Genomic DNA, 14,482 nt, shown 5'->3' with positions numbered 1-14,482 from the left:
TGCCAATATTTTCAGTAACCTTTGGGAAAAATAAACGCACTCCTTGGTCTTGCTTATCTGGCTAGTTGTAAACAGACTAAGACCTCTTTGAAATCCAAATAATCCCTTATTTATCTAAAAATGCAAATTCCCTTCACTCCTAACATGCTAAGCCAGCATGTCAAGCACATTTCTATACCTAGCTTCTGATGATTTCAAGCTTGCAGTCTACTTGAATTTTCCCCATGTCGGGTGGGCTGGTCGGAAGCAGGCATGGGCAGGCGCGGAGCCAATTGCCGCCCAACATAATGCGGGACTCCTGAAGTTACCGGGAGTGGGAGGGCGGTGGCGGGAGTGCCATGACCGCTGGGTCCAATGGCAATCCGGAGGCCTGTTTAAATGAAGCGCTGGCAACCTTGGAAAGGCTGATTACAATGGCCAGTAGGAGGGCTCACCAGAGGGCTGCTGGAGAGCAGGCCAGGCCGGAGGGTAGGGCAGCGGGACAGTGTGCCCCTCAGTTTTCCGCTGAGTGCTGAGCTGCCCCCCTGGAGGAGGTGGGAGGTCCTTGTTCCAAGGGACAGGAGGCCGAGGCCCCCCCCACTTGACCAAACGTGCCTGGGAGGAGGTGGCCGAGATAGTCAGCTCCTATAACGTGGTGCAACGCACATGGGTCCAGTGCCGCAAGCGATTCAGTGACCTCCTGCGCTCGGGAAGGGTGAGTACCACGTTGGCAGTGGCCACTTAATACAGCCAGTAGCCTCCCCCCACCCGCCACAACACTGAGTGCAGTTACAGCATTGAATCCTTCACGGCATGTTTCCCTCGCTGGGTGGACCAGCAGATATTGCTCAGGCCCAGTTTACCCTGAGAGGGTAGTGCTGGTTTGGGGTGTGCACCCACAGCATGTGTGACACTGACACCCAGAGTATAGTTTTGGGGGCAAACTCAAGGATCTGCACCTAGGCGCAGTACTGGAACTGTGAAGAATGTCAAAGTCAGGGTGTTAACATGCTGGGAGGGGAGCTTCCAGGTGGCGGGGCACCAATCCATCTGCTGCCATTGGCGTTCCATATGTTTGTGCCTCCTTGCTTTGCAAGGTTAGACCGTGTGGTGCCAAATGTGATGGAGGCAGCATGTGGGAAAGAGTGGGGGTCAGCCCTGGCTTCTTTGTGTGAGTGTGCGGCAGCTGCAGTGAATCACTGGAGCCCTGCACTGTCCCACTCTGGTTGGGTTGGCAGGGATGCGATGGGGGTTTTACCCCCACCTTTTAGCCTATTTCAAGCTTTTTTCCCACACTGTCCTCTTCCCCCACCCCACCCCCATCTGTCACCTGCTCATCCTGCTTTCTACACTTAATGTCACCATTAGCATCTCCTTTAGCCAGTATCACCACCATCAACACCCCTCCCATCTTTTGTTTATGACATCTTTTGCAATCTCTCCTTTGCTTCCACCTATCACTGGGCTTTCTATCCAGCTTCACCTGTGCCACCCCGCTTAAACAGTATATATTTCACCACATTTTTACTTCTCTTTAGTTCTGAAGAAGAGTCATACAGACTCAAAACGTTAACCCTGTCTTTCTCTCTACAGATGCTGTCAGACCTGCTGAGATTTTTCAGCAATTTTTGTTTTTGTTTATACAAATATGGCCTACCCGCCTGCCCGTTGCGCCAGTGCAGCGTCCTGAAGTTTGCATGGGCCCCGAAAAATACCAGACAATTGCTGCCACAAGGGCCTTAAGTGGATGATTAATGTGCGCATCGGAGAACATTGCGCACCCTCCCACCTAAATATCACGATGGCGCGCAGTGATGTCGGGACACTCGCCCGATGTCACCTTGCGCCGACGAGATAATTCTGGCCCAAATGTAATTAGATCACAGAGACAAGACCACCTAAACTTACCCCCATAAACCTCCTTCACGATAAACCACAAGTGTGACAAAGTTTATATAAACAAAACCCATTATATATGTGAAAATGGTGCAAGGCTGACAGAATAGTGTGATAAAATTGCCAACAAGAACTAAGACTGTGTAGATAAGCAGTTTCTCCAAGATTTTTAATAACAAATAAATAATTGGGAATAGGTATAGTCCACCATCTACAAGGTACAAGTCAGGAGTGTGACGGAATGCTCTCCACTTTCCTGGATGAGTGCCGCTCCATCAACACCTAAGAAATTCGACCCCAATCAGGACAAAGCAGTTCACTGGTACCCCATCTACCACCTTAAAAATTCATTCCTTCTCCTACCAATTTATAGTGGCAGCAGTGTGTATTGTATACAAGATGCACTGCAGCAACTTATCAATGCTCCTTCAACAGTGACCTCTGTCACCTAGAAGCGAAAGGGCAGCAGACTCATGGGAACACCACCACCTATAAGTTCCCCTCCAAGCCAAAAACCAGCTTGACTTTGAACTATACCACTATTCCTTCACTGTCACTGGATCAAACCATGGAACTCCCTCCCTAACAGCACTGCGGGGGTTCCTCATACACCAGATGGATTGAGCAGTTCAGGAAGGAGACTCACCACCAACTTCTCAAAGGCAATTAGGGATGGATGATGCCCACATCCCATGAAAGAATTTTTTAAAAGTGACTCATTTTGTAGGAAGCACTGAGATCTCTTAAAGTATCATAACAACTGGAGGGAGTTCTGATGTACAAATTCATTAGTGTAATGATATACATTTTCTACCTGGCGTGGCCCTTTGGTAAAGTGCCAAGATTAGACAATAAGCAAGAATGGAGTTGAATCTGCAGCCCAACAGTTTGTGGCATCATGCACTAATGCTTCAATACCCTGCATCCTTGCTGCTCTGTTCTGGCACATTCTCACACCATTTTCATTTCTAAACTGGAGTTCTTATGAATGGAGAGGCATGCAGTCAAAATTGTAGCAGAAAGACAAGCCACCTACTGAACATAATCAGTAAGCTGAACAAACAATACAAATTATTGGATGCAGCTTTCAATTGCACCATGTTGTCAGTACGCACAAGGTGAGAAATGTGAGTGTGAGGTTTACAGCAGTGCTAAATGTGAGAGGGAGAGGTGAAACTAAGATTATATCTGAGTCCTGATAGAGATTGTCGGTAGGTGAGTGATGGAGGTATGGTGAATTGAGCGGTGTCTGAACTAGTGGTGCAGTTGGTAGGATATGACATTTATGAATGCATTCATTTTGTGGGGGGGTGGTTGCATAGTGGTACTGCACTGGTATGGTATTCCAGAGACCCCAGGTAATGCTCTGGGGACCCAGGTTTGAATCCCACCATGACAGATGGTGAAATTTGAATTCAATAAAAAACCTCAAATTAAAAGTCTGATGACAACCATGAAATCATTGTTTATAGCTGTTCACTAATGCCCTTTAGGGAAGGAAATCTGCCATCCTTACCTGGCCTGGACTACATGTGACTCCAGACCCACAGCAATGTGGTTGACTTTTAAATGCCCTCTAACCAAGGACAATTAGGACAAGGGCCATTAATGCTGGCCTAGCTAGTGACACCCACATCCCAGGAATGAATAATAAAAAACTTAGCTACCTGGGATCAAGGTCCTTGGCACTTGGCTCCTGACATTCCCATTACATGTGTGTGCGCGGAGAGCCTCCTGGCCCACTTCTGTGGATACTGGACAGCTCTCCTTGTTTCCACTTCCTCCACCAAGGACTCCAGTGCAACACCAAAAACCCCCCATGATCACCCATTGCTCTTTTTGCACAGCAGTATTGTGCTGTGGATCCTTGCCATTTTGCCATTGCATAGCCCAATGGTCTCAGCATCTCTAGAAGCCATAATTCAAGTTAAGTAGGTCAAGCAAGTAATGATATTGGATCCCTCGACGAAGTTTGCAGACAGCGAACAGTGCTGCACACAGCAACTCATATGAATGACAAGCAGCATGAACATGATGAACATGCATTCACTGAATGGTTGATTGCCCGCCGTGATCTTTGCCCCAGTTTGGCAGGGAGCTATCCACTTTAGACCCAGTATCTGATAAATTATTCCATTGTGGATCCTTGCTATGCTGTATTCATTGCAATGATTTCCTATATTACAATAATGACTACAATTCAAAAAGTCTTGAAAAATGTTCTGGGCTCAATAATAGTTTTTTGAATTATATAAACATTTATAGAATGCAAGCCACAAAGTGACTGATTTCAAGGAAACCTCAGTCCAGTATTGTATGGGATTGTAAACTGCAGGTGTGGTGCTGAAGCATTTAGAAATTGTAAAAAGAATTAGTCTGGGTATCGGTTTCATGCTGCTCTTGATGATTTCTTGTTTTAGTTGAGCTAATTAACAGTATTACATCGATAATTGTTCATGATTACATTCAACATGATGCATTCACAGTGCTCTTCATAAGACAGTTGGGTTTTATAAACTGTTCTGCTTTGGTTCATGCAGTGTTGATGCTGACGATCTAGTCAGGCGCCCAGCTTGGAATGACAATACAGCTCAGGTACATTCTTTAGATACCAAGGCACTTGTGAGACCCAAATCAGCTGTGGATTGGATACCTGCCACACACAGAAACCACAGGGACAGATACCATATTTACAGCGGGGATATTGTCAAGAAATCAAAGGAACTACAAAGGAAGAAAGCCCTACGTGCCGGTAAGAGAAACCAGCCATCATTCTGTAATGCAGTGATTTTCCAGTATTTATTTCAACAACAACTTGTATTTACATAACAGCTTTAATGTAATTAAAAAGTCCCAGGCTCTTCACAGGGGCTTTATAAAACAAAACATGGCACTGAGCCAAATAAGGAGATGTTAAGGCAGAAGACCAATAGCTTGGTCAAAGAGGTAAGTTTCAAAGATTGTCTTAAAGGAGGAAGGTAGAGTTGAAGTTCCAGAGGTTGGGGACCAGGCAGATGAAGGCACAACAACCATTTGTGGAGTAGTTAAAATCAGCGATGCTCAAGAGGCAGAATTAGAGGAGTGCAGATACTTTGGAGGGTTGTAGGGCTGGAGAAGATTATAGAGATAGGGAAAATGAGGCCAAGGAGGGATTTGAAAATGATATGAGAATTTTAAGATCAAGACTTTTCTGAACCGGCAGCCAGTGTAGGTCAGCAACACGGGTGATGCGTGAACTGGATTTGGTTTGAATTAGGACGTAATTTTGGATGGAGGGTAGAAAATGAGAGATGGGCCGAACTACACTGGAATGTTCAAATCTAGAGGTAACCAATTTACATTGTGACTTCTAGTTTGGGAACTGCATTGCATTTTTTATATTTGATATTTGAAACATAACTGAACTGGGGGGCTAACTTCAGTGAGTTGAAAAGGGATCTGGGCCAGGTGGATCGGAATCAAAAATTGGTGGGCGAAACAGTCATTGAACATTGGGAGACCTTCAAGGAGGAGGTGATTCATGTACAGGGTGAACACATTCATGTGAGGCGGAAAGAAAGGGCATCCAAAGCTTGATCTGCATGGATCACTAAAGATTTAGAAATTAAAGTGAGACAGAGAAAGGAGACTTAAGACAATTTTAATAATGAACCAAGTTAAATATAGGAAGTACAGGGGGATCCAATAAAGGAGTTATGAGGAGCAAAGGGAGAGTATGAGAATAAATTAAAGGATAACATGAAAAGGAACTCATGTCTTTTATAAGCACAGAGGACTGAAGAATTGATGGTGCTGGACACAGGGATGTTGCGTACTTTGGCCATAAGGCATTAGGACCAGATGCGATGCATTCAAGGATACTGAGGTGAGGGGGAAATTATGGAGGCACCGGCCATAATTTTTCCATCTTCCTTAGACTCAGAGGACTGGAGATTTGCAAACGCTACACGTTTTCTTTAAAGATAAACCCAGCAACGACAGGCCAGTGGTTTAACTTTGGTGGTGGGGCCAGAACAACATTAATAGTCACATGGACAAATGTGGGTTAATTAAGGAAAGCCAGCACTGATTTATTAAAGGAAAATTATGTTTAACTAACTTTCTGGAGTTTTTTGAAATGGGTAATAGAGAGGGCTGATGAGGGAAATGCTATTGATGTGGTGTATTTCCAAAATCACAGAATTGTTATAATGTAGAAGGAGGCCCATCATATCCACACTGGCTCTCCGAATGAGCATTATGACTTAGTGCCATTCTCCGGCCTTTTCCCTGTAACCTTGCACATTGTTTCTATTCAAATAATCATCTAATACCCTCTTGGAAGCCTCGATTGAACCTGCCTCCACCACACTTCCAGGCAGTGCATTCCAGACCCGAATCACGTGTTGTGTGAAAAAGTTTTTTCTCATATCACATTTACTTGTTTTGCAATCACTTTAAATCTATGCCCCCTCATTCGCGATTCTTTTACAAGCAGGAACAGTTTCCCCCTATCAACCCTGTCCAGTCCCATCATGATTTTGAACACCACTATCAAATCTCCTATTAGCCTTCTTCTCTTCAAGGAGAACAGTCCCAACCTCTTCAATTTATCTTCATAACTGAAGCATCTCATCCCTGGAATCATTTTTGTAAACCTCTTCTGCACTCTCTCCAATGCGTTCACATCCTTCCTAAAGTGTGGCGCCCAGAACTGTACACAATACTCCAGCTGAGGTTTAACAAGTGTCTTATACAAGTTCAACATAACTTGTTGCCCCTTCACTCTGTGCCCCTGTTAATCTAGCCTAAGATACTGTTTTCTTTATTAACTGCTCTTTCCACCTGTCCCGCCACCTTTAATGACTTATGCACATATACGCCCAGGTCCCTCTGTTCCTACACACCCTTTAGAATTGTACAATGACAACACACAACAGACTTGTGAGCAAAGTTATAGCTCATGGAATAAAAGCGAAAGTAGCAACATAGATAAGAGATTGGCTGAGTGAGAGGAAACAGAGAATAGTGGTAAATGGATGTTTCTTGGGCTGGAGGAAGGTTTGTAGTGGAGTTCACCAGAGGTCTGTGTTGAGACCCTAGCTCTTTCTGATATTTATTAATGACTAGACCTTGTTGTACAGGGCACAATTTCAAAATTTACACTTGATATGAAACTTGGCAGCATTGTGAACTGTGAGGAGGATAGTGTAGAACTTCAGAAGGACATAGACAAGTTGGTGGAATGGGCAGACAAGTGGCAGATGAAGCCCAATGCAGAGAAATGTGAAGTGAGTCATTTTAGTAGGAGAACATGTACAGACAATATAAAATGAAAGGGTACAATTCTAAAGTGGGTGCAGAAACAGAGGGACCTGGGTGTATATGTGTATAAGTCATTGAAGGTGACAAGACGGGTTGAATGAGCAGTTAATAAAGTGTACAGTATCCTAGGCTTTATTAATAGCGGTATAAGAACATAAGAAATAGGAGCTGGAATAGGCCATTCGGCCCCTCAAGCCTGCCCCGCCATTCAATAAGATCATGGCTGATCTGCCCCAGGCCTCAACTTCTCTTTCATGCCAGCTCCTCATAGCCCTCAACTCCCCAATATTTCAAAAATCTATCTACCTCCTCTTTAAACACTCTCAGTGATCTAGCCCCCACAACTCTTTGGGGTTGAGAATTTCAGACATTAACTACCCTCTGAGAGAAGAAATTCTTTCACATCTCAGTTTTAAATGAGTGTCCCCTTATTCTGTAACTATGTCCCCTTGTTCGAGATTCCCACACTCGTGGAAACATCTTCTCAACATCTACCCTGTCAAGCCCCCTCAGAATCTTGTACGTTTCAATAAGATCACCCCTCATTCTTCTAAACTCTAATGAATAAAGGCCTAACCTGTTTAGCCATTCTTGATAAGTCAACCCCTTCATCGCAGGAATCAGCCTAGTGAATCTCTTTTGAACTGCCTCCAATGCCAGTATATCCTTTCTTAAATACAGGGACCAAAACTGTACACAGTACTCCAGGTGCAGCCTCACCAACACCCTGTGCAGTTGTAACAAGACTTCCCTATTCTTAAACTCCAATCCCCTAGCAATACAGGTCAAAATTCAATTTGCATTCTTAATTACTTGCTGCACCTGCATACTAACTTATGTGTTTCATGCACAAAAACACCCAGATCCCTCTGTGCTGCACTTTTTTGGAGTCTCTCTCCATTTAAATAATAGTCTGCCTTTTGATTCTTCCTACCAAAGTGCATGACCTCACAATTTCCTACATTAAACTCCATCTGCCAAGCTTTTGCCCACTCACTCAACCTGACTATATCCCCTTGCAGATTCCTTATGTCCTCATCACAACATGCCCTCCCACCTATTTTTGATTCAGCAAATTTGGTTACATGGCACCCTGCCCCCTCCTCCAAGTCATTAATAGAGATAGTAAATAATTGATGCCCTAGGATTGATCCTTGTGGCATTCCACTAGTTACGTCTTTCCAACCTGAAAAAGACCCATTAATCCTGACTCTCTGTCTTCTGTGTATTAACCAATCCTCAATCTATGCTAATACATTATCCCCAATACTGTGAGCTCCTATCTTGTGCAATAACCTTTTATGTGGCACCTTATCGAATGTCTTCTGGAAATCAAAATACACTACATCTACAGGTTTCCCATTATCAACCCTGCTTGTATATCCCCAAAGAACTCTAGCAAATTTGTAAAACATGATTTCTCTTTCACAAAACCATGTTAACTCTGTTTGATTGCATTAAGCTTTTCTAAATGTCCTGCTATTTCTTCCTTAATAATTGACTCTAGCAATTTGCCAACTACAGATGTTAGGCTGACTGGCATATAGTTTCCTGTTTTTTGTCTCCTTCCCTTCTTGAATATCACATTAACGGTTTTCCAATCCTTTGGGACCCTCCTGAAATCCAGTCAATTCTGGAATATTTCGACCAATGCCTCCACTATCCCTGCAGCCACCTCCTTTAAAACCCTTGGATGCAGGCCATCAGGTCCTGGTGACTTGTCTGCCTTTAGTCCCATTAATTTGTCAAATACTTTGTCCCTTGTGATAGAAACTGTTACAAGATCTTTCTTTCCATTAGCTCCTTGCTTATCTGATATCTTTGGAATGTTTATAGTGTCCTTCACCGTGAAGACCGATGCAAAATATTGTTTTAAATTATCTGCCATTTCCCTATTCCCTGTTATCTATTCTCCAGTTGCATTCTCCAAGGGTCCAGTGCTCACTTTAGCCACTCTCTTTTTATATACCCTTAGAAGCTCTTGCTGTTTGTTTTTATATTTCTTGCCAATTTACTTTAATAATCAATTTTCTTTTTATTAGCTTTTTAGTCATCCACTGCTGACTCCTAAAAAAAATCCCAATCCTCTGGCCTTCCACTAGTTTTCGCCGCTTTGTATGCCTTAGTTTTTGATTGGATACTCTCCTCGACCGCCTTTGTTAACCACGGGTGGCTCATCGTTCTTGTACTCCCTATGGAGTACAAGAGCAAGGAGGTTAAGTTGAACTTATATAAAATGCTAGTTCGACCTCAATTGGAGTATTGCGTCCAGTTTTGGGTGCCGCACTTTAGGAAAGATGTGAAGGCATTGGGGAGATTGCAGAAAAGATTCACGTGAATGGTCCCAGGGTTGAGGAACTTCAGTTATGAAGATAGAGTGGAGAAGTTGGGACTGTTTTCCTTGGAGAAGAGAAGGCTCAGAGGAGATTTCATAGAGGTATTCAAAATCATGAATGGTCTGGACAGAGTTGATAGGGAGAAACTGTTCCCACTCGTGAAAGGATTGCGAATGAGAGGGCACCATTATTTGTAAAGGAAAGATAGTGAAAGAATCACAGAATCGTTAAAGCACAGAAGTAGGCCACTTGGCCCATCATGTCTACACCAGCTCTCTGAACGGGCAAGTCACCTAGTGCCATTCCCCCACCTTCTCCCTGTAACCTCGCACATACTTCCTTTCCGATGACAGTCTAATTCTCTTCTGAATGCTTCATTTGAATCTGCCTTCACCACACTCTCAGGCAGTGCATTCCAGACATTAACCTCTCGCTCAGTGAAAATGTTTTTTCAAAGTATGGGTGCACTGTCTGAAATCTGGCTATCTGCAAACCGTCAATGTCCGAAAAGCAGACCTTTTAAGCTGCTATGCGTGAATTTGAGTTATTATTTGTTTGTAAAACAGCTTACTGGCTTGTTCAGCTAGGTGCTGTGTTTGTGTAGTGACACACTGACTAATTAACAGCTATCTTTTCCTGTGATCCGAGTGACCCTAAACCCCCCACCCAGCCTGGCTCGGTCCAATCTTACCGACTCGACTCCACCCGACCTGACCCGACCCGAACCGTCCAACCCGAAAGTGGCAAGATCCAAAATCCAGCACTGCCTCAGTCCCGAGGTTCCTGGTTTTGAGACACTGTGGCTGCAGTTGGGAAAAGACATGAGAAAAGATGACATGAGAAAAAACTTTTTCACTGAGCGAGTGGTTAATGTCTGGAATGCACTGCCTGAGAGTGTGGTGAAGGTAGGTTCAATTGAAGTATTCAGAAGAGAATTAGAATGTCATCGGAAAAGGAAGAATGTGCGAGGTTACGAGGAGAAGGTGGGGAAATGGCACTAAGTGAATTGCTAATTCGGAGAGCTGGTGTGGACAAGATGGGCCGAATGGCTCTTCCTGTGCTTTAACATTTCTGTGAATCTTTGACTATATTTCTTTTTCAAATAAGGGTGGTATTGGCTTAAAATTCAAGGGAGTACCAACCCACAGTACCAAGCATCCGAAGGGAAGGAAATGACTAAGAGTCACCTTTCAGCCTGTTCACAATTACTGTATGACCATGCCAGACATAAATACCACTCCTTCATTGTAATTTGCATCTCCCTGCTTCAGTGGTGGGGGGCACAGTCAAGATGAACTATATAATAAAAAACTTACCATACTCTCATTGATGCTACAACTCCACGGCATGGCAAAGTTCTCTCTCATTTTTCTTGCTCATGCGTGACCTGTTAATAGAATATGGTGGTACGTTGCAGATGGCTGCACTTCAGAGGGAACAATGCTCCTAGGTCCCTGCCTTCTTCGCTTTAATTACACTCTGGGTGCACCAGTGCATAAGTGCTGGTTAGCTTAGATGGCTAGTGTAGTGCAGAATGGTGCCAATGGCTTCCGGTTCAATCCCTACTCCAGCTGTGGTAGTTCATGGAGGCCTGTCTCCTTGCTTTGCCCCATGCTTGATGAAGAGTGGTGTCCCTCAAGCTATATAACCACTTTTCTCTTTCTAACAGGGAGAGCGTGATGCTTATGGTTCCTAGTAGACTCTGGCTATTTACCTGCACCAGTATGGATAATCAGCACTATTGTGTCCATCACATTTAAATGATTAACGTTCCAGCAATAATTACCTTAAGAAGCCTCACTACTGCTTTATCACCTACACACGGCTTTCCCCAAGCAGCATTTTGGCAGTGAAAACTAAATGGGAACTAGGTGCTGCGCTACATTCCAAAAATTACTGCGCTGTATTGCACAAAGTACAAGTTTATTGGCAGATCAATGGTAATTTCTCGGCTGCTTTCTCTAGTATTTATTCAATGATTCAATTTCAGTTTATTTATATTTTTCTGTGAAATGACATTACTGGTATCATACCAGTGCCGTTTATGAAATGATATGACTGCACATTGGGAAGTTATGCTTGTTCCTTTGTATGGGAAGTGCATTATATTCTGAGCAAAATAAAAGCACACACATTTTACAGAGCCATGACTTTGTACCACTTATGAGATCAGAACAATTAAATTTTTTTAACTGTTTTGGATATTAAAACAACAAAAAAGAATACTTTGAAAACGAGCAGTAACATGATACTTTAACTGTCCCTCTTAATAGCTCACACAAGGGCGAGCTTACTTCGAAGTTTGAGCAATGGTGTTAGGATCGATGAGAACCTGGTGGATGAATGGATGCTTCCAGAAAACAAGAAGCTGTTCGTAAATAACTATAACAAGGAACTGAAAGTTCTGAATGGTGAGTTAAGGAGTTAGTTTGATCTTCCCGGTGAATTGAAATAAATTGATTGCTCGTTGCAACTTTGGGTATATCCCGCACGTACATAAAGCTGTTGAGGAGCTGCCGTGTCAATATGTAAATACTGACAAAAATTGGGAATATGCAATGTATAATTTTGCTCTAATGTAGAGATAATGCTTACTCAAGTAAGAAATGGCGATTTCAGTTATCTGTTCCTGGTGGGTGAGGCTGTGCACCAGGATTGTGATTGGCATGATTGACATCCTACCATCTGCGAGATATAATGGGGAAGCAGCCTCAGAATTTGGTGAGATCAGATGAGATCATCTGCTGCACTTCTTCTGAGGGCTGAACAAGTTGATTCTGGAAAGGCAAAGTCTGCCGCAAGTACCACACATGAAGTTGGCCGTTGCCGGTGGCATGGATGATCCCTGCTGACACCTTTTTTGCAGGACCGGTACCTCTTTTGGAGCTTCTGAAACCATATGTCGTCATGGTGGCGAGTTCCTGCCCACCGCTAGTATCACCATTTGCATCGATCATCGGCTAGAGTTTCCACTTGTGATTGATGTTGAGGGCTTTCATATCCCTTTAGAGAGCATCCTTCAATTGGAGTTTTGGGTGCTCTGCTGGTCTCTTGGCAGACGCTACCTCTCAATATAACGAATCCTTGGGGATGTGGTCTTCTTCCATTGGGTTTGCATGGACAAGCCAGCGAAGCTTCTTTGCTTGATTAGCACTAGCAGGTATCAGGAAGATATAATAATTCTCATAATGTTACTGAAATTTATTGTAGAGTAATAGTGGGGTCTGTGTGTGTATGTGTGTGTGTGTGTGTGTGTGTGTGTGTGTGTGTGTGCGCGCGCGCGCGCGTGACTTCATTGAATTAAAGGCAGCTGGTCTGAAGGTTTTGTCAGAAGATAAGTTAGGTTTGAAATGTTAAGTAGGTAGAAATAGGTGTAAAGAGAACATTTGCATTTTTAGATAAACCAAACTAGCTTGAATTCAAAAGAGAGTGTGAAATGTTTCTCTTAGCCAGGAGAAGTTAAGAAACTGTGTGTTTATTTTTCCAAAGATTATTGGTAAAATTGGTACTGTGAAAGAATTTTATTATGAGAGAGGTAAAGTCCAAAGGCATAGTGAAACAATGGGAATTTGCATTCAAAAGGGAAAATATCTATAAAGGAGCGAGGGCTGTGTCTAAGTGTAGGCATTCCAAGATCTAAAACAAGTGTGAAAAAGCCTCCAGCATCTAAACCTCAAGCTACTGCGTATAAAGAACTGAAGTTAAGAAAACTCTTTGAATTGGGTTGTCAGGTTATCTTGTTTCTTTGCCTGGGTCTTTTAAAATCTGTGTGTCTTACTGTTGGCTTAATGAAAGCGTAACTGGGAGTTAGATTAACTAGGAGATTTAGAAGTTATCATAGTAGTAATTTGTAGATCTATGTGTGTACTTAAAATAGTTTCTTCTATTAATAAAGGTTTAATTTAGTTTTGTAAGAAGCCTACAAGACTCAATGGTCTTCTTATTACTGGATTCAAGGCACGCATCTCAAAATTTATACAAATTGCAAAATAGTTGTGGCAGTTGTTTCAAGCTTCCCTTTGGGATTTGAGCAGCTCAGCATTTACCGTCTGCTGTGCCATAATGCATGCTTGACATGTTTGCTCGAGAATGAACTATATCATTGGTGACTTTGTCTTTCCATGCGATGCCTGGATTGTACATTAATAAAATTCACGCACTGGAAAAGAAAATTGGGAGATGTATAAAATTGGCTGTTGGGTTGATTTCACTCATTTTTAGTCAGTGGTATCAGTGATTGTTGCCTCCAGTGGTTCAATCTTGGAACTCTTCCCTGTGCTGCCTGCAGTGTGTGATTATCTCTTTGTTCCGTGATAATCAGATCTGGGCACAGTACTCATGTGGTGGTCTGACCAGTGCATTGCGCAATTTCATAACATCTTCCTCGGACTGAGGGGTCTTGACAGGGTGGATGTGGAGAGGATGTTTCCTCTTGTAGAAGAATCTAGAATTAGGGGATCACTGTTTAAAAATAAGGGGTCATCCATTTAAAACAGATGAGGCGAAATTTTTTCATTCAGTTGGTCGTGAGTCTTTGGAACTCTCTTCCTGAAAAGATGGTGGAAGCAGAGTCCTTGAATATTTTTAAGGCAGAGGTGGATAGATTCTTGGTAAGCAAGGGGGTGATAGCTTATTGGGGGTAGGTGGGATGCATATTTCAGGTTATTATCAGATCAGCCATGATCTTATTAAATGGTGGAACAGATTTGAGGGGCTGGATGGCTCACTTCTGCTCCTTGTTCCTATATATATTTGTATATTTCAGTCTTTTGGCTATGTAGTTGCCAGTGTTAATGGGGCAGTTAGACCCCACCCCATTTTGAGGCTGCTATCACCCCATTACTGGTCTGCTTGGTCTGCTTATTTAAGGAAGGATGTAAATGCTTTGGAAGCAGTTCAGAGAAGGTTTACTAGACTAATACCTGGAATGGGTGGGTTGTCTATGAGGAAAGGCTGGACAGGCTAGG

At 43.1% G+C, this 14,482-nt stretch overlaps 1 protein-coding gene across 1 annotated transcript in view; it reads left to right on the top strand.

Annotated features, from left to right (window-relative positions):
- LOC121283860 (von Willebrand factor A domain-containing protein 3B-like) overlaps positions 1 to 14,482 on the top strand; it is a 330,503-nt gene that overhangs the window by 112,774 nt on the left and 203,247 nt on the right. Inside the window, 2 exon segments of the mRNA XM_041198660.1 lie at positions 4,416 to 4,627; positions 11,789 to 11,926. Of these exon segments, the coding sequence (XP_041054594.1) occupies positions 4,416 to 4,627; positions 11,789 to 11,926 (350 nt within the window).

This window comes from Carcharodon carcharias, chromosome 11 (assembly GCF_017639515.1).
Source record: "Carcharodon carcharias isolate sCarCar2 chromosome 11, sCarCar2.pri, whole genome shotgun sequence".
Taxonomy (NCBI): Eukaryota; Metazoa; Chordata; class Chondrichthyes; order Lamniformes; family Lamnidae; genus Carcharodon; species Carcharodon carcharias.
Note: the sequence above shows the minus strand (reverse complement) of the source record. Positions and strands in the feature narration are given on the sequence as shown.